General features: G+C 40.9%; 1 protein-coding gene across 4 annotated transcripts in view; it reads left to right on the forward strand.

The window, feature by feature from the left end:
• Positions 1–21473, forward strand: part of LOC311041637 (macrophage mannose receptor 1-like) — a gene marked incomplete at its 5' end in the record, with an annotated part of 36801 nt that extends 15328 nt beyond the window's left edge. For 3 of the 4 annotated variants that reach the window (XM_084052108.1, XM_084052111.1, XM_084052109.1), the window contains one exon: positions 19843–21473. In XM_084052108.1, the coding sequence (XP_083908234.1) occupies positions 19843–20222 (380 nt within the window). In that variant the 3' untranslated portion in view covers positions 20223–21473. Of the gene's footprint in view, positions 1–16672; positions 18414–19842 lie in introns of those variants that run through there. The other variant, XM_084052110.1, reaches the window with a different exon arrangement.
• Between the last annotated feature and the right edge of the window lie 494 nt (positions 21474–21967).

Here is a 21967-nt window from a genome sequence, read left to right on the forward strand (position 1 = left end):
TGTATCAAGAACAAAGCCACCAAAAGTAGAATCAACTGGTCCAGCAACAGCTTCTACCACAGTTATTCTGGTAACAACAACCTCCATACCGACCACACCTATCCCGGAAACAACTGTTGTCACTTCAAAGCCCACCGTTTTAACCACAACAACCAGTGTACCAACAACAAAGGAAACAACAACCAAACCTATTGAAACAACAACAAAGGAAGCAACAACATCCCAGGCTGTATCAACAACAAATCCACAAAAAGTAGAAACAACTGGTCCAACAACAGCTTCTACCACAGTTATTCGTGAAATCACCACCTCTGTTCCTGAGACCACAACTAACCCAGACACAACAGTTACTTCCAAGCCCACTGTTGAAACCACAACCTCAATTGTACCAATAACAACAACAACAACAACAAAGGAAACAACAACAAAACCTGTTGAAACAACCACAAAGGAAGCAACAACAACTCAGACTGTATCAACAACAAAGCAACCAAAAGTAGAAACAACTGGTCCAATAACAGCTTCTACCATAGTTATTCGTACAACCACCACCTTTGTTCCTGAGACCACAGCCAGCCCAGAAACAACAGTTACTTCAAAGCCCACCGTTGTATCCATGACAACCAGAGTACCAACAACAATAGCATCAAAGGAAACAACAACCAAAGCTGTTGTAACAACCACAAAGGAAACAACAACAACAACTCAGGCTGTATCAACAACAAAGCCACCAAAAGTAGAAACAACTGGTCCAGCAACAGCTTCTACCACAGTTATTCTGGTAACAACAACCTCCATACCGACCACACCTATCCCGGAAACAACTGCTGTGACTTCCAAGCCCAACGTTTTAACCACAACAACCAGTGTACCAACAACAAAGGAAACAACAACCAAACTTATTGAAACAACAACAAAGGAAGCAACAACATCTCAGGCAGTATCAACAACAAATCCACCAAAAGTAGAAACAACTGGTCCAACAACAGCTTCTACAACAGTTATTCGTGAAATCACCACCTCTGTTCCTGAGACCACAACTAGCCCAGACACAACAGTTCCTTACAAGCACACTGTTGAAACCACAACCACAATTGTACCCTTAACAACAACAACGACAACAAAGGAAACAACAACAAGGCCTGTTGAAACAACCACAAAGGAAGCAACAACAACTCAGACTGTATCAACAACAAAGCCACCAAAAGTAGAAACAACTGGTCCAACAACAGCTACTACCACAGTTATCCGTGAAACCACCTCTGTTCCTGAGACCACAACTAGTCCAGAAACAACAGTTACTTCCAAGCCTACTTTTGAAACCACAACCTCAATTGTACCAATAACAACAACAACAACAAAGAAAACAACAGCAATACCTGTTGAAACAACCACAAAGGAAGCAACAACAACTCAGACTGTATCAACAACAAAGCCACCAAAAGTAGAAAAAACTGGTCCAACAACAGCTTCTACCACAGTTATTTGTGAAACCACCACCTCTGTTCCTGAGACCACAACCAGCCCAGAAACAACAGTTAGTTTAAAGCGCACTGTTGAAACCACAACCTCAATTGTACCAATAACAACAACAACAACAACAACAACAACAAAGGAAACAACAACAAAACATGTTGATACAACCACAAAGGAATCAACAACAACTCAGACTATATCAACAACAAAGCCACATGCAGTCAATACATCCACCCAACAATCACATTTTACTACACTTGGAGCAACCACCGCAGTCAATACAAACTCCCAACAGTCAAAGATTACAACACGTGAAGGTAAGGCTGTTGTAACTACACAGCAACCAAACATTACAACATATCAAGTAACCACTGTAGTTGATAAACTCTCTGAACAATCAAATGTTTCTACACTTGAACCAACCACTGCAGTTAGTACAACTTCCCAGCAATCAGATATTACAACACTTGACCTAACCACCTTAGTGAATACAACCTCCCAGCAATCAGACATTAAAATAATTGAACCAACCACTGTTGTTAGTATTCCATCCCAGCAATCAGCCATAACTAAACTTGAACCAACCACTAATACAACCAAACAATCAAACATTACTACACTTGGACCAAACACTGTAGTTAATACACCCTCCCAACAATCAAACAATACTACACTTGAACCAATCACTTTAAATAATACAAACTCCCAACAATCAAACATTACAACACATCAACCAACCACTGTAGTTGCTCAACAGCAATCAAACATTACAACGCCTCAAATGACTATAGTTGATAAACTTTCCAAACCACCAGATTTTACTGCACTTGAACCAACCACTTTAGTTAATACACCGACCCAGCAATCATACATCACAACACTTGAACCAACCACTGTAATTACACAACAACAATCAAACATTATAAATTACACAGCACTTCAAATTACTGTAGTTAATAAACCCCCTGAACAATCAAATTTTACAACACTTGAACCAACAACTTTAGTCAATACACCCTCCCAGCAATCAGATATTACAACACTTGACCTAACCACTTTAGTTACACTACAGACAACATCCCAAACTACACCACAAAGTAATACGCTACAGACTACAACACAAAGTACTACACTACAGACAAAATCTCAAACGACACCACAAAGTACTACGCTAAAAACGACATCCCGAACTACCCCACAAATTACTACGCTACAGACTAGTGTACCAACAACAACACCATTAAAGGAAGCAACAACCAAAGCTGTTGAAACAACCACAAAGGAAACAACAACATCTCAGGCTGTATCAACAACAAAGCCACCAAAAGTAGAAACAACTGGTCCAACAACAGCTTCTACCACAGTTATTCGTGAAACCACCACCTCTGTTCCTGAGACCACAACTAGCCCAGAAACAACATTTACTTCCAAGCCTACTTTTGAAACCACAACCTCAATTGTACCAATAACAACAACAAATGAAACAACAACAATACCTGTTGAAACAAGCACAAAGGAAGCAACAACAACTCAGACTGTATCAACAACAAATCCACCAAAAGTAGAAACAACTGGTCCAGCAACAGCTTCTACCACAGTTATTCGTGAAATCACCACCTCTGTTCCTGAGACCACAACTAGCCCAGAAACAACAGTTACTTCCAATGGCACTGTTGAAACTACAACCTCAATTGTACCAATAACAACAACAACAAAGGAAACAACAACAAGGCCTGTTGTAAGAACCACAAAAGAAGCAACAACATCTCAGGCTGTATCGACAACAAAGCCACCAAAAGCAGAAACAACTGGTCCAACAACAGCTTCTACCACAGTTATTCGTGAAACCACCACCTCTGTTCCTGAGACCACAACTAGCCCAGAAACAACAGTTACTTCCAAGCCTACTTTTGAAACCACAACCTCAATTGTACCAATAACAACAACAACAACAAAGGAAACAACAACAAAACCTATTGAAAAAACCACAAAGGAATCAACAACAACTCAGACTATATCAACAATAAAGCAACCAAAAGTAGAAACAACTGGTCCAACAACAGCTTCTACCACAGTTATTCTGGTAACAACAACCTCTATACCGACCAAACATATCCCGGAAACAACTGTTGTCACTTCCAAGCCCACCGTTTTATCCACGACAACCAGTCTACCAACAACAACGGAAACAACAACTAAACCTTTTGAAACAACAACAAGGGAAGCAACAAAATCTCAGGCTGTATCAACAACAAAGCACCCACAAGTAGAAACAATTGGTCCAACAACAGCTTCTACCACAGTTATTGGTGAAACCACCACCTCTGTTCCTGAGACCACAACTAGCCCAGAAAAAACAGTTACTTCAAAGCCCACTGTTGTAACCACAACAACCAGTGTACCAACAACAACAGCATTAAAGGAAACAATGACACAACCTTTTGAAACAACCGCAAAGGAAGCAACAACATCTCAGGCTGTATCAACAACAAAGCCACCAAAAGTAGAAACAAATGGTCCAACAACATCTTCTACCACAGTTATTCTTGAAATCACCACCTCTGTTCCTAAGACCACAACTAATTCAGAAACAACAGTTACTTCAAAGCCCACTGTTGAAACCACAACCTCAATTGTACCAATAACAACAACAACAAAGGAAACAACAACAACACCTGTTGAAACAACCACAAAGGAAGCAACAACATCTCAGGCTGTATCAACAACAAAGCCACCAAAAGTAGAAACAACTGGTCCAACAACATCTTCTACCAGAGTTATTCTTGAAACCACCATCTCTGTTCCTGAGACCACAACTAGCCCAGAAACAACAGTTACTTCAAAGCCCACTGTTTTAATCACAACAACCAGTGTACCAACAACAACAGCATCAAAGGAAACAACAACAACACATTTTGAAACAACCACAAAGGAAGCAACAACATCTCAGGCTGTATCAACAACAAAGCCACCAAAAGTAGAAACAACTGGTCCAAGAACATCTTTTACCACAGTTATTCGTGCAACCACCACCTCTGTTCCTGAGACCACAACTAGCCCAGAAACAACAGTTACTTCCAAGCCCACTGTTGAAACCACAACCTCAGTTGTACCAATAACAACAACAACAAAGGAAACAACGACAAGGCCTGTTGAAACAACCCTAAAAGAAGCAACAACAACTCAGACTGTATCAACAACAAAGCCACCAAAAGTAGAAACAACTGGTCCAACAACAGCTTCTACCACAGTTATTCGTGAAACCACCACCTCTGTTCCTGAGACCACAACCAGCCCAGAAACAACATTTACTTCCAAGCCTACTTTTGAAACCACAACCTCAATTGTACCAATAACAACAACAAATGAAACAACAACAATACCTGTTGAAACAACCACAAAGGAAGCAACAACAACTCAGACTTTATCAACAATAAAGCAACCAAAAGTAGAAACAACTGGTCCAACAACAGCTTCTACCACAGTTATTCTGGTAACAACAACCTCTATACCGACCAAACATATCCCGGAAACAACTGTTGTCACTTCCAAGCCCACCGTTTTATCCACGACAACCAGTCTACCAACAACAACGGAAACAACAACTAAACCTTTTGAAACAACAACAAGGGAAGCAACAAAATCTCAGGCTGTATCAACAACAAAGCACCCACAAGTAGAAACAATTGGTCCAACAACAGCTTCTACCACAGTTATTGGTGAAACCACCACCTCTGTTCCTGAGACCACAACTAGCCCAGAGACAACAGTTACTTCCAAGCCTACTTTTGAAACCGTAACCTCAATTGTACCAATAACAACAACAACAACAACAAAGGAAACAACAACAACACCTTTTGAAACAACCACAAAGGAAGAAACAACAACTCAAACTGTATCAACAACAAAGCGACCAAAAGCAGAAACAACTGGTCCAACAACAGCTTCTACCACAGTTATTCTTGAAATCACCACCTCTGTTCCTAAGACCACAACTAGTTCAGAAACAACAGTTACTTCCAAGCCCACTGTTGAAACCACAACCTCAATTGTACCAATAACAACAACAACAACAAAGGAAACAACAACAACACCTGTTGAAACAACCACAAAGGAAGCAACAACATCTCAGGCTGTATCAACAACAAAGCCACCAAAAGTAGAAACAACTGGTCCAACAACATCTTCTACCAGAGTTATTCTTGAAACCACCATCTCTGTTCCTGAGACCACAACTAGCCCAGAAACAACAGTTACTTCAAAGCCCACTGTTTTAATCACAACAACCAGTGTACCACCAACAACAACAGCATCAAAGGAAACAACAACAACAACACATTTTGAAACAACCACAAAGGAAGCAACAACATCTCAGGCTGTATCAACAACAAAGCCACCAAAAGTAGAAACAACTGGTCCAAGAACATCTTTTACCACAGTTATTCGTGCAACCACCACCTCTGTTCCTGAGACCACAACTAGCCCAGAAACAACAGTTACTTCCAAGCCCACTGTTGTAACCATGACAACCATAGTACCAACAACAACATTATCAACGGAAACAACAACCAAAGCTGTTGTAACAAACACAAAGGAAACAACAACAACTCAGGCTGTATCAACAACAAAGCCACCAAAAGTAGAAACAACTGGTCCAACAACAGCTTCTACTACAGTTATTCGTGAAACCACCACCTCTGTTCCTGAGACCACAACTAGCCCAGAAACAACAGTTACTTCCAAGCCTACTTTTGAAACCGTAACCTCAATTGTACCAATAACAACAACAACAACAAAGGAAACAACAAAGGAAAAAACAACAACACCTGTTGAAACAACCAAAAAGGAAGCAACAACATCTCAGGCTTTATCAACGACAAAGCCACCAAAAGTAGAAACAACTGGTCCAACAAAATCTTCTACCACATTTATTCGTGAAACCACCACCTCTGTTCCTGAGACCACAACTAGCCCAGAAACAACAGTTACTTCAAAAACAACTGTTGAAACCACAACCTCAATTGTACCAATAACAAGAACAACAAAGGAAACAACAACAATAGCTTTTGAAACAACCATGAAGGAAGCAACAACAACTCAGGCTGTATCAACAACAAAGCCACCAAAAGTAGAAACAACTAGTCCAAGAACATCTTTTACCACAGTTATTCGTGCAACCACCACCTCTGTTCCTGAGACCACAACTAGCCCAGAAACAACAGTTACTTCCAAGCCCACTGTTGTAACCATGACAACCAGAGTACCAACAACAACATTATCAACGGAAACAACAACCAAAGCTGTTGTAACAAACACAAAGGAAACAACAACAACTCAGGCTGTATCAACAACAAAGCCACCAAAAGTAGAAACAACTGGTCCAACAACAGCTTCTACTACAGTTATTCGTGAAACCACCACCTCTGTTCCTGAGACCACAACTAGCCCAGAGACAACAGTTACTTCCAAGCCTACTTTTGAAACCGTAACCTCAATTGTACCAATAACAACAACAACAACAAAGGAAACAACAACAACACCTTTTGAAACAACCACAAAGGAAGAAACAACAACTCAAACTGTATCAACAACAAAGCCACCAAAAGTAGAAACAACTGGTCCAACAACAGCTTCTACAACAGTTATTCGTGAAATCACCACCTCTGTTCCTGAGACCACAACTAGCCCAGAAACAACAGTTACTTCCAAGCCCACTGTTGAAACCACAACCTCAATTGTACCAATAACAACAACAACAACAACAACAAAGGAAAAAACAACAACACCTGTTGAAACAACCAAAAAGGAAGCAACAACATCTCAGGCTTTATCAACGACAAAGCCACCAAAAGTAGAAACAACTGGTCCAACAAAATCTTCTACCATATTTATTCGTGAAACCACCACCTCTGTTCCTGAGACCACAACTAGCCCAAAAACAACAGTTACTTCAAAAACAACTGTTGAAACCAAAACCTCAATTGTACCAATAACAAGAACAACAAAGGAAACAACAACAATAGCTTTTGAAACAACCATAAAGGAAGCAACAACAACTCAGGCTGTATCAACAACAAAGCCACCAAAAGTAGAAACAACTAGTCCAAGAACATCTTTTACCACAGTTATTCGTGCAACCACCACCTCTGTTCCTGAGACCACAACTAGCCCAAAAACAACAGTTACTTCCAAGCCCACTGTTGTAACCATGACAACCAGAGTACCAACAACAACATTATCAACGGAAACAACAACCAAAGCTGTTGTAACAAACACAAAGGAAACAACAACAACTCAGGCTGTATCAACAACAAAGCCACCAAAAGTAGAAACAACTGGTCCAACAACAGCTTCTACTACAGTTATTCGTGAAACCACCACCTCTGTTCCTGAGACCACAACTAGCCCAGAGACAACAGTTACTTCCAGGCCTACTTTTGAAACCGTAACCTCAATTGTACCAATAACAACAACAACAACAAAGGAAACAACAACAACACCTTTTGAAACAACCACAAAGGAAGAAACAACAACTCAAACTGTATCAACAACAAAGCCACCAAAAGTAGAAACAACTGGTCCAACAACAGCTTCTACAACAGTTATTAGTCAAATCACCACCTCTGTTCCTGAGACCACAACTAGCCCAGAAACAACAGTTACTTCCAAGCCCACTGTTGAAACCACAACCTCAATTGTACCAATAACAACAACAACAACAACAACAACAACAACAAAGGAAAAAACAACAACACCTGTTGAAACAACCAAAAAGGAAGCAACAACATCTCAGGCTTTATCAACGACAAAGCCACCAAAAGTAGAAACAACTTGTCCAACAAAATCTTCTACCACATTTATTCGTGAAACCACCACCTCTGTTCCTGAGACCACAACTAGCCCAGAAACAACAGTTACTTCAAAAACAACTGTTGAAACCACAACCTCAATTGTACCAATAACAAGAACAACAAAGGAAACAACAACAATAGCTTTTGAAACAACCATAAAGGAAGCAACAACAACTCAGACTGTATCAACAACAAAGCCACCAAAAGTAGAAACAACTGGTCCAACAACAGCTTCTACCACAGTTATCCGTGAAATCACCACCTCTGTTCCTGGGACCACAACTAGCCCAGAAACAACAGTTACTTCAAAGCCCACTGTTGTAATCACAACAACCAGTGTACCAACAACAACAACAGCATTAAAGGAAACAACAACCAAAGCTGTTGAAACAACCACAAAGGAAACAACAACGTCTCAGGCTGTATCAACAACAAAGCCTCCAAAAGTAGAAACAACTGGTACAACAACAGCTTCTACCACAGTTATTCGTGAAACCACCACCTCTGTTCCTGAGACCACAACTAGCCCAGAAACAACAGTTACTTCCAAGCGCACTGTTGAAACCAGAACCTCAATTGTACCAATAACAACAACAACAAAGGAAACAACAACAACACCTGTTGAAACATCCACAAAGGAAGCAACAACATCTCAGGCTGTATCGTCAACAAAGCCACCAAAAGTAGAAACAACTGGTCCAACAACAGCTTCTACCACAGTTTTTCGTGAAACCACCACCTCTGTTCCTGAGACCACAATTAGCCCAGAAACAAAAGTTACTTCAAAGCCCACTGTTGTAACCACAACAACCAGTGTACCAACAACAACAACAACAACAAAGGAAACAACAACAAAACCTTTTGAAACAACCACAAAGGAAACAACAACTTCTCAGACTGTATCAACAACAAAGTCACCAAAAGTAGAAACAACTGGTCCAACAACAGCTTCTACCACAGTTATTGATGAAACCACCACCTCTGTTCCTGAGACCACAACTAGCCCAGAAACAACAGTTACTTCAAAGCCCACTGTTGTAACCACAACAACCAGTGTACCAACAACAACAACAGCATTAAAGAAAACAACAACAAACCCTGTTGAAACAACCACAAAGGAATCAAAAAGAACTCAGACTGTATCAACAACAAAGCCACCAAAAGTAGAAACAACTGGTCCAACAACAGCTTCTACCACAGTTATTCGTGAAACCACCACCTCTGTTCCTGAGACCACAACTAGCCCAGAAACAACAGTTACTTCCAAGCCCACTGTTGTAACCACAACAACCAGTGTACCAACAACAACAGCATCAAAGGAAACAACAACAAAACCTTTTGAAACAACCACAAAGGAAACAACAAAATCTCAGGCTGTATCAACAACAAAGCCACCAAAAGTAGAAACAACTGGTCCAACAACAGCTTCTACCACAGTTATTCATGAAACCACCTTCTCTGTTCCTGAGACCACAACTAGCCCAGAAACAACAGTTACTTCCAAGCGCAATGTTGAAACCACAACCTCAATTGTACCAATAACAACAACAACAAAGGAAACAACAACAGAAACAACTGGTCCAACAACAGCTTCTACCACAGTTATTGGTGAAACCACCACCTCTGTTCCTGAGACCACAACTAGCCCAGAAACAACAGTTACTTCAAAGCCCACTGTTGTAACCACAACAACCAGTGTACCACCACCACCACCAACAACAACAACAACAGCATTAAAGGAAACAACAAACAAAGCTGTTGAAACAACCACAAAGGAAACAACAACATCCCAGGCTGTATCAACAACAAAGCCACCAAAAGTAGAAACAACTGGTCCAACAACAGCTTCTACCACAGTTATTCGTGAAACCACCACCTCTGTTCCTGAAACCACAACTAGCCCAGAAGCAACAGTTATTTCCAAGCGCACTGTTGAAACCAAAACCTCAATTTTACCAATAACAACAACAACAGAGGAAACAACAACAAACCCTGTTGATACAACCACAAAGGAATCAACAACAACTCAGACTGTATCAACAACAAAGCCACCAAAAGTAGAAACAACTGGTACAACAACAGCTTCTACCACAGTTATTCGTGAAACCACCACCTCTGTTCCTGAGACCACAACTAACCCAGAAACAAAAGTTACTTCAAAGCCCACTGTTGTAACCACAACAACCAGTGTACCAACAACAACAACAACAACAACAACAACAACAACAGCATTAAAGGAAACAACAACCAAAGCTGTTGAAACAACCACAAAGGAAACAACAACATCTCAGGCTGTATCAACAACAAAGCCACCAAAAGTAGAAACAACTGGTCCAACAACAGCTTCTACCACAGTTATTCGTGAAACCACCACCTCTGTTCCTGAGACCACAACTAGCCCAGAAACAACAGTTATTTCCAAGCGCAATGTTGAAACAAAAACCTCAATTGTACCAATAACAACAACAACAAAGGAAACAACAACCAAACCTATTGAAACAACCACAAAGGAAACAACAACGTCTCAGGCTGTATCAACAACAAAGCCACCAAAAGTAGAAACAACTGGTCCAACAACAGCTTCTACCACAGTTATTCGTGAAACCACCACCTCTCTTCCTGAGACCACAATTAGCCCAGAAACAACAGTTACTTCAAAGCCCACTGTTGTAACCACAACAACCAGTGTACCAACAACAACAGCATCAAAGGAAACAACAACAAAACCTTTTGAAACAACCACAAAGGAAACAACAACGTCTCAGGCTGTATCAACAACAAAGCCACCAAAAGTAGAAACAACTGGTCCAACAACAGCTTCTACCACAGTTATTCGTGAAACCACCACCTCTGTTCCTGAGACCACATTTAGCCCAGAAACAACAGTTACTTCCAAGCGCAATGTTGAAACAAGAACCTCAATTGTACCAATAACAACAACAACAAAGGAAACAACAACCAAGCCTATTGAAACAACCACAAAGGAAGCAACAACAACTCAGACTGTATCAACAACAAAGCCACAAAAAGTAGAAACAACTGGTCCAACAACAGCTTCTACCACAGTTTTTCGTGAAACCACCACCTCTGTTCCTGAGACCACAACTAGCCCAGAAACAAAAGTTACTTCAAAGCCCACTGTTGTAACCACAACAACCAGTGTACCAACAACAACAGCATCAAAGGAAACAACAACAAAACCTTTTGAAACAACCACAAAGGAAACAACAACATCTCAGGCTGTATCAACAACAAAGCCACCAAAAGTAGAAACAACTGGTCCAACAACAGCTTCTACCACAGTTATTCGTGCAACCACCACCTCTGTTCCTGAGACCACAACTAGCCCAGAAACAACAGTTATTTCCAAGCGCACTGTTGAAACCACAACCTCAATTGTACCAATAATAACAACAACAACAAAGGAAACAACAACAAACCCTGTTGATACAACCACAAAGGAAGCAACAACAACTCAGACTGTATCAACAACAAAGCCACCAAAAGTAGAAACAACTGTTCCAACAACAGCTTCTACCACAGTTATTCGTGAAACCACCACCTCTGTTCCTGAGACCACAACTAGCCCAGAAACAACAGTTACTTCCAAGCTCAATGTTGAAACAAGAACCTCAATTGTACCAATAACAACAACAACAAAGGAAACAACAACCAAACCTATTGAAACAACCACAAAGGAAGCAACAACAACCAAGACTGTATCAACAACAAAGCCACCAAAAGTAGAAACAACTGGTCCAACAACAGCTTCTACCACAGTTATTCGTGAAACCACCACCTCTGTTCCTGAGACCACAACTAGCCCAGAAACAACAGTTACTTCAAAGCCCACTGTTGTAACCACAACAACCAGTGTACGAACAACAACAGCATTAAAGGAAACAACAACAAAACCTTTTGAAAATACCACAAAGGAAACAACAACGTCTCAGGCTGTATCATCAACAAAGCCACCAAGAGTAGAAACAACTGGTCCAACAACATCTTCTACCACAGTTATTCGTGCAACCACCACCTCTGTTCCTGAGACCACAACTAGCCCAGAAACAACAGTTACTTCCAAGCCCACTGTTGTAACCACAACAACCAGTGTACCAACAACAGCATTAAAGGAAACAACAACCAAAGCTGTTGAAACAACCACAAAGGAAACAACAACATCTCAGGCTGTATCAACAACAAAGCCACCAAAAGTAGAAACAACTGGTCCAACAACAGCTTCTACCACAGTTATTCGTGAAACCACCACCTCTGTTCCTGAGACCACAACTAGCCCAGAAACAACAGTTATTTCCAAGCGCAATGTTGAAACAAAAACCTCAATTGTACCAATAACAACAACAACAAAGGAAACAACAACAAACCCTGTTGATACTACCACAAAGGAATCAACAACAACTCAGGCTGTATCAACAACAAAGCCACCAAAAGTAGAAACAACTGGTCCAACAACAGCTTCTACCACAGTTATTCGTGAAACCACCACCTCTGTTCCTGAGACCACAACTAGCCCAGAAACAACAGTTACTTCCAAGCGCAATGTTGAAACCAGAACCTCAATTGTACCAATAACAACAACAACAAAGGAAACGACAACAAAACCTGTTGAAACAACCACAAAGGAAGCAACAACAACCGAGACTGTATCAACAACAAAGCCACCAAAAGTAGAAACAACTGGTCCAACAACAGCTTCTACCACAGTTATTCGTGAAACCACCACCTCTGTTCCTGAGACCACAACTAGCCCAGAAACAACAGTTACTTCAAAGCCCACTGTTGTAACCACAACAACCAGTGTACGAACAACAACAGCATTAAAGGAAACAACAACAAAACCTTTTGAAACAACCACAAAGGAAACAACAACGTCTCAGGCTGTATCATCAACAAAGCCACCAAGAGTAGAAACAACTGGTCCAACAACATCTTCTACCACAGTTATTCGTGCAACCACCACCTCTGTTCCTGAGACCACAACTAGCCCAGAAACAACAGTTACTTCCAAGCCCACTGTTGTAACCACAACAACCAGTGTACCAACAACAACAACAGCATTAAAGGAAACAACAACCAAAGCTGTTGAAACAACCACAAAGGAAACAACAACATCTCAGGCTGTATCAACAACAAAGCCACCAAAAGTAGAAACAACTGGTCCAACAACAGCTTCTACCACAGTTATTCGTGAAACCACCACCTCTGTTCCTGAGACCACAACTAGCCCAGAAACAACAGTTATTTCCAAGCGCAATGTTGAAACAAAAACCTCAATTGTACCAATAACAACAACAACAAAGGAAACAACAACAAACCCTGTTGATACTACCACAAAGGAATCAACAACAACTCAGGCTGTATCAACAACAAAGCCACCAAAAGTAGAAACAACTGGTCCAACAACAGCTTCTACCACAGTTATTCGTGAAACCACCACCTCTGTTCCTGAGACCACAACTAGCCCAGAAACAACAGTTACTTCCAAGCGCAATGTTGAAACCAGAACCTCAATTGTACCAATAACAACAACAACAAAGGAAACAACAACAAAACCTGTTGAAACAACCACAAAGGAAACAACAACAACTCAGACTGTATCAACAACAAAGCCACCAAAAGTAGAAACAACTGGTCCAACAACATCTTCTACCACAGTTTTTCGTGAAACCACCACCTCTGTTCCTGAGACCACAACTAGCCCAGAAACAACAGTTATTTCCAAGCCCACTGTTGAAACCACAACCTCAATTGTACCAATAACAACAACAGCAAAGGAAACAACAACAAAACCTGGTGAAAGAACCACAAAGGAAGCAACAACAATTCAGACTGTATCAACAACAAAGCCACCAAAAGTAGAAACAACTGGTCCAACAACAGCTTCTACCACAATTATTAGTGAAACCACCACCTCTGTTCCTGAGACCACAACTAGCCCAGAAACAACAGTTATTTCCAAGGGCACTGTTGAAACCACAACCTCAATTGTACCAATAACAACAACAACAACAACAACAACAACAACAACAACAAAGGAAACAACAACAAACCCTGTTGTTACAAACACAAAGGAATCAACAACATCTCAGGCTGTATCAACAACAAAGCCACCAAAAGTAGAAACAACTGGTCCAACAACAGCTTCTACCACAGTTATTCGTGAAACCAGCACCTCTGTTCCTGAGACCACAACTAGCCCAGAAACAACAGTTATTTCCAAGCGCAATGTTGAAACAAAAACCTCAATTGTACCAATAACAACAACAACAAAGGAAACAACAACAAAACCTGTTAAAACAACCACAACGGAAGCAACAACAACTCAGACTGTATCAACAACAAAGCCACCAAAAGTAGAAACAACTGGTCCAACAACAGCTTCTACCACAGTTTTTCGTGAAACCACCACCTCTGTTCCTGAGACCACAACTAGCCCAGAAACAACATTTACTTCCAAGCCCACTGTTGAAACCACAACCTCAATTGTACCAATAACAACAACAACAAAGGAAACAACAACACACCCTGTTGATACAACCACAAAGGAATCAACAACATCCAAGGCTGTATCAACAACAAAGCCACCAAAAGTAGAAACAACTGGTCCAACAACAGCTTCTACCACAGTTATTCGTGCAACCACCATCTCTGTTCCTGAGACCACAACTAGCCCAGAAACAACATTTACTTCCAAGCCCACTGTTGAAACCACAACCTCAATTTTACCAATAACAACAACAACAAAGGAAACAACAACAAAACCTGGTGAAACAACCACAAAGGAAGCAACAACAATTCAGACTGTGTCAACAACAAAGCCACCAAAAGTAGAAACAACTGGTCCAACAACAGCTTCTACCACAGTTATTGGTGAAACCACCACCTCTGTTCCTGAGACCACAACTAGCCCAGAAACAACGGTTATTTCCAAGCGCAATGTGGAAACCACAACCTCAATTGTACCAATAACAACAACAACAAAGGAAACAACAACAAACCCTGTTGATACAAACACAAAGGAAGAAACAACAACTCAGACTGTATCAACAACAAAGCCACCAAAAGTAGAAACAACTGGTCCAACAACAGCTTCTACCACAGTTTTTCGTGAAACCAGCACCTCTGTTCCTGAGACCACAACTAGCCCAGAAACAACAGTTATTTCCAAGCCCACTGTTGAAACCACAACCTCAATTGTACCAATAACAACAACAACAAAGGAAACAACAACAAACCCTGTTGATACAACCACAAAGGAATCAACAACAACTCAGACTGTATCAACAACAAAGCCACCAAAAGTAGAAACAACTGGTCCAACAACAGCTTCTACCACAGTTATTGGTGAAACCACCACCTCTGTTCCTGAGACCACAACTAGCCCAGAAACAACAGTTACTTCCAAGCGCAATGTTGAAACCAGAACCTCAATTGTACCAATAACAACAACAACAAAGGAAACAACAACAAAACCTGTTGAAACAACCACAAAGGAAGCAACAACAACTCAGACTGTATCAACAACAAAGCCACCAAAAGTAGAAACAACTGGTCCAACAACAGCTTCTACCACAGTTTTTCGTGAAACCACCACCTCTGTTCCTGAGACCACAACTAGCCCAGAAACAACAGTTATTTCCAAGCGCACTGTTGAAACCACAACCTCAATTGTACCAATAATAACAACAACAACAAAGGAAACAACAACAAACCCTGTTGATACAACCACAAAGGAATCAACAACAACTCAGACTGTATCAACAACAAAGCCACCAAAAGTAGAAACAACTGGTCCAGCAACAGCTTCTACCACAGTTATTCTGGTAACAACAACCTCCATATCGACCACACCTATCCCGGAAACAACTGTTGTCACTTCCAAGCCCACCGTTTTAACCACAACAACCCGTGTACCAACAACAACTGTAACATCAACCAAACCTATTGAAACAACAACAAAGGAAGCAACAACATCTCAGGCTGTATCAACAACAAAGCCACCGAAAGTAGAAACAACTGGTCCAACAACAGCTTCTAACATAGTTATTTGTGAAACCACCACCTCTTTTCCTGAGACCACAACCAGCCCAGAAACAACATTTACTTCCAAGCGCACTTTTGAAACCACAACCTCAATTGTACCAATAACAACAACAACAACAACAACAACAACAACAACAACAAAGGAAACAACAACAAAACCTGTTGAAAGAACCACAAAGGAAGCAACAACAACTCAGACTGTATCAACTACGCTACAGACTACACCCCAAACTACACCCCAGACTACACAAATAACTACACCACAGACTACACCCCAAAATATGCCCTCCCAGCAATCAGCTTTTACAACACATCAACCGACCACTGTAGTTACAAAACAACAATCAAACATTACAACACTTCAAATGACCGTAGTTGATAAACTCTCAGAACAATCAATTGTTACAACCCTTGAACCAACCACTTCAGTTAGCACACCCTCCCAGCAATCAAACATTACAACACACAAACTAACCACTGTATCTAATACACCCTCCCAACAATCAAACATTACAACACTTGAACCAACCAATGTAGTTAATACACCCTCCCTGCAATCAGCCATTACAACACCTGACCCAACCACTGTAAATAGCACACCCTCCCAGCAATCAAACATTACAACACGCAAACTAACCACTGTATCTAATTCACCCTCCCAACAATCAAACATTACAACACTTGAACCAACCACTGTAGTTAATACACCCTCCCAGCAATCAGCCATTACTACACTTGACCCAACAGCCGTAGTTACACAACAAAAATCAAACATTACAACAATTCAAATGACCAAAATTGATAATCCCTCCGAACAATCACATTTTACTACACTTGAACCGACCACTGTAGTTAGTACACCCTCCCAGGAATCAGACATTACTACAGTTGACCCAACCACAGTAGTTATACCCTTCCAGCAATCAAACATTACAACCATTGAACCAACCACTAATACAGACATGACAACACTTAAAATTACCGTAGTTGATAAAGTTTCAGAACAATCACATTTTCCTACACTTGAACAAACCACTGTAGTTAGTACATCCTCCCAGCAATCAGACATTACAACTCGTGAACCAACCACTGTAGCTAATAACCCCTTCCAACAATCAAACATTACAACACTTGAACCAACCACTGTAGTTAATACACCCTCCCAGCAATCAACCATTACTACACTTGAACCAACCACTGTAGTTAATACACCCTCCCAGCAATCAACCATTACTACACTTGACCCAACCACTGTAGTTACACAACACAAATCAAACATCACAACACTTCAAATGACCGTAGTTGATAAACTCTCAGAACAATCACATTTTACTACCATTGAACCAACCACTGTAGTTAGTACACCCTCCCAGCAATCAGACATTACTACAGTTGACCCAACCACAGTAGTTACACCCTCCCAACAATCAAACATTACAACAATTGAACCAACTACTACTAATACACCCCAACAATCAAACATTACTACACTTGTAACAAACACTGTAGTTACACAACAACAATCAAACATTACACTACTTCAAATGACTGTAGCTAATACACCCTCTGAAAAATCTAATTTTACTACACTTGAACCAGCCACTTTAGTTAATACACTCTCCCAGCAATCAGACCTTTCAACACCTGAACCAACCACTTTAGTTAATGCACCCTCCCAGCAATCAAACATTACAACATTTGAACCAACCACTAATAGACCCCAACAATCAAACATTACAACACATCAACCAAACACTGTTGTTAATACACCACAACTAACAAACAGAAACACAACTGTAAATAGTCTGGATCAAAATGTAACAGAAATTGAACCTACTACATTGGACACCGCACACAATGCGACATTTCTCAGCTCAATAACAGAGCTCGTCAATGTAAACACAGAGACTGAAACTGATCGTGAAATACATCACCGTCCAGGTGACATCCGTGCATCATCAGAGAAGACTACACTCCACACTGCACACTCCTCCACTGTAACCCCCTCTGGAAACGTTCAAGGTTGAGGTCACTTATCAAACCAAAATGCACAAAACGTATTTACTTCAAAGTTGCAATCCAAAACTTGTTTTAATGTATATAATTTTATAATAGGTCACTTTTTTTGCCCACCCTCTAGTTTTTTCTTTCTGAAATTACACTTCAGGTTATCAGCTTGTAGATTGATCAATTTTGGCAACATGGTTTGGTATTGAGGAAAAAAAGTGTAGACCCTGGGGAACCCCATCAACTTAGGGTTTAAAGGGGTATTTCACTTTCAAACATGGTCATTATAACATCTACTCATGCTATTGTGAGCACCTTAGACAGTTTTTAAGTTGCTTGATTTAGTATTTAGATATTTGATATTAATTTTATCAGACACGTACCCTGCCTATTTAGATCCATTGTAACTTCAAACTCCATTTTAACCATGATAGATTCATTGAAAACACCCGTCCTTGGTTCTGGTGAGTGATATTGTCCTTCTAATACGTGAGGGGGCTGTTTTTACAATTAAATGTTTCATTTATTTTGTAGAATAAAAGAAATTAACATAAATTATAAAAAAAAAACATGTCCCCCTCACGTATTATGAAGATTGTATAGGAAAGGGGGCGTGTCATATAAAAAGAATATCAAATATCTAATTACTGAATCAAGCAACTTTTCTGGGGTGAAACACAAAAGCCTGAGTAGACGTTTAAATGACCCCAAACATGTTTTGAAAGTGAAATATCAAAAATCAACTGCAGTAGTTGGATGTGGTATCCCTACTCTCCCACTGAGAAATGTGGACCCTGGTGTTGAGTAGGACCCCTACTGGTTGACAAGTGGTACAGTGGTAATATCTTCCCTTGGCAAGCAGGGGAGATATTACCTTTTCAGATGGGGTCTGCAGCCATATATATATATATATATATATATATATATATATATATATATATATATATAACCAAAAACTGTCCCAAACTGTTACTTTTCAGGATTAAAATTCAAAATTAGCAAAAGTAGCAGATCCACAAGCTCAAAACGTGGCGCGAAGACACGAGTTTTATACATATAATATATATATATAATACAAATACATATAATATAATACATATTTATACAATATAATACAAATACATATAATATATATATATAATTAGCGGGTCCTTGAGATGGAAAAAGGTTGAGAACCACTGTATTACATAATACTATTATGTCACACAGTATGTCGTCTGTGTCGGGTGGAAACCTCATATGTACAAAAACTGTTACTTTTCACCTTGAGGATCTGCTACTTTTGATGCTTTTGTGTGACGCTGTAGTATGATCAAGTAGGGGCGTTAATTTACGAAAAAAAAACACCAAAAGTTAGAATATGGAGATAAGAGGTTTCTGCCCGACAACAACGACATGATGCATTAACGCGGAATAATGTTGAAATCTCTCCCTCCCCCACCAGACAACCTGGTATTAATCCGGGAGAGCAGGACGTGGCTCGAGGCAGTGAGCTACTGCAGGGAGCACCACGTGGACCTGGTCTCTGTCACCTCCGCCGACGTCCAGCGCATGGTGGCCCAGAAAGCCCGCGCCGCCACCACGCCCTACGTGTGGCTGGGCCTCCGCTACACCTGCAAGTTCCACTTCTGGTTCTGGGTCGGTTCGCACCACGGCTGCGGCTACGAGAACTGGGCCCCGGGACACGGGCCGGAGGAGGGCCAGGGCCTACAACAGCACTGTGAGGTCACAGTGCCAGCAGGGGCCATTGAGGCCACTGGAGGGCAGCGGTGGGTCGGCTTGGCCGAAACAGAGAACTATAATTTCATCTGCCTCACATGCTAGCCCCCCCCACCCCCCCCTCCGAAAAAAAACAAAACATGGTGAGACTACGCTCTATGGCCCCCAGGGGTCCTTGCCGTGGTTCCAGGGAGGGAGGGGGGGTCCTGGCTAAATGACTGATGTGAACCAAATGGACCCTATGGGTCTGTAAGTCTGAGGGTGTGCAAATTGAACCAAATGGACCCTCAAGGGTCCTTATTAAATGAACACTCCCCAGTGTTTAGGTGGGATTTTACAGTGTGCAGATTGTGGTCCCAGAGATAACTAGACCCCATGCTAAGGCACGGCATGAAACTAAATGCACCGAATGGGGGTCCGCGGCCTTAATGCACATCAAACTGGGGGGGTCCTCGAAATGAACAAAAGATTGACAGTCACCGCTCTATCAGTTGGTCATGGTGGATATCATGGCATCGTTTGCCTTTCTGTGTGGAATGAATTTTAGCTGTTTTGTTTTTAGTTGGCCTATTCATGTTGTTTTCCTTTACTGGTTAAGGAAAACAGCCTTAACCAGTAGGGGTATCCGTTAAATGCAGTGTTGCTGTTGATTTCTTTTTTTCTTTCTTTTTGCCCGTTTAACCGCCCTTATTGGAATTCAAATGACTTCTTTAGAGATGTCTGTGGTTATTTGTTTTACATCTTTTTGTACACATCTATCAGGTACAATCCTAACAGCAACGCAGAGTCTATAAGTCTGTTTAGAACCAGATTCAGTCTGTTTAGTAGTTAATTATGCGCGCATACAGTGTACATGGGATTTTACTGTTCTCAGCGCGTTGTTCTCAGACCATCTTAATATGTGCTTTTTATTGTTTGTGTTTGCTTTATTGTATTATTTATGATCCTGATGTGATAGTTTTTTTTAAGTGTAAAATTCAATAAAATCTGAATAATAAAAATGTGATATTATATCTTATAAAGATCATTTGGTCAGTTAAACTAAGGATTAAACTGAGGATTTCACAGTGTAAGATGAAAAACGGGGTTTATGAAAAAAATATTGTCTCTGTCGGGTGGAAACCTCATATGTCCCAAACTATAATTTTTCACGATTCAAATTCAAAATTGGCAAAAGTATCAGATCTACAAGCTGGATCTGCTACTTTTGTTGCTTATTTGTGTGACGCTGTAGTATTAATTTACGAATAAAACACACAAAGTTGGAGATAAGAGGTTTCTGCACGACAGCAACGATATAGAAAAGATAGAATTGATTTTAAGCACAGGTAGAACGGCAGGCATGATGATAAACCTCTTAACAGTGTAGCTTGGGGGGTCCCAGAGATAAAACAAATGGGGGTCCGTGGCCTAATGCAGTGGTTCATGTCAAGGACCCCCAAAAGTTAGTCTGGGAGGGTTAGCGTCGGAGCTTGGACAGCAGGGGCGCGGCCACTGCGTTGTGATTCAAATCAACAGCCAATGAAGAAAAGGGGGCGGGATCCACATGCAGTGGGTGTTGCATCTAAATAGGATCGACGGGAAGCAATTTCCCCTTGAGAAATTTCGGCCGCCATTGTTGTGTACTGCTGTTTGCCTCTCGTCGGACTTTTTAGACGAGTTGCACAGCTCTCAGACCGGTAAGAGGCGTGTCCGCTCAGATTCAGAGCGTAAGGTACATCCCGCCCACAAATACCAGGGCTCTGGCCCAGAAGTTCCTCGCCGAGCCGGCGAAAACTTCTGGGAACTCAGATTACCCAAAAGTATATGCATTTGGCCGCGGACCCCCATCTCAAAATATTTTGTTCCAG

This window comes from Gymnoscopelus microlampas (genome assembly GCF_963454915.1).
Source record: "Gymnoscopelus microlampas genome assembly, chromosome: 3".
Classification (NCBI taxonomy): Eukaryota; Metazoa; Chordata; class Actinopteri; order Myctophiformes; family Myctophidae; genus Gymnoscopelus; species Gymnoscopelus microlampas.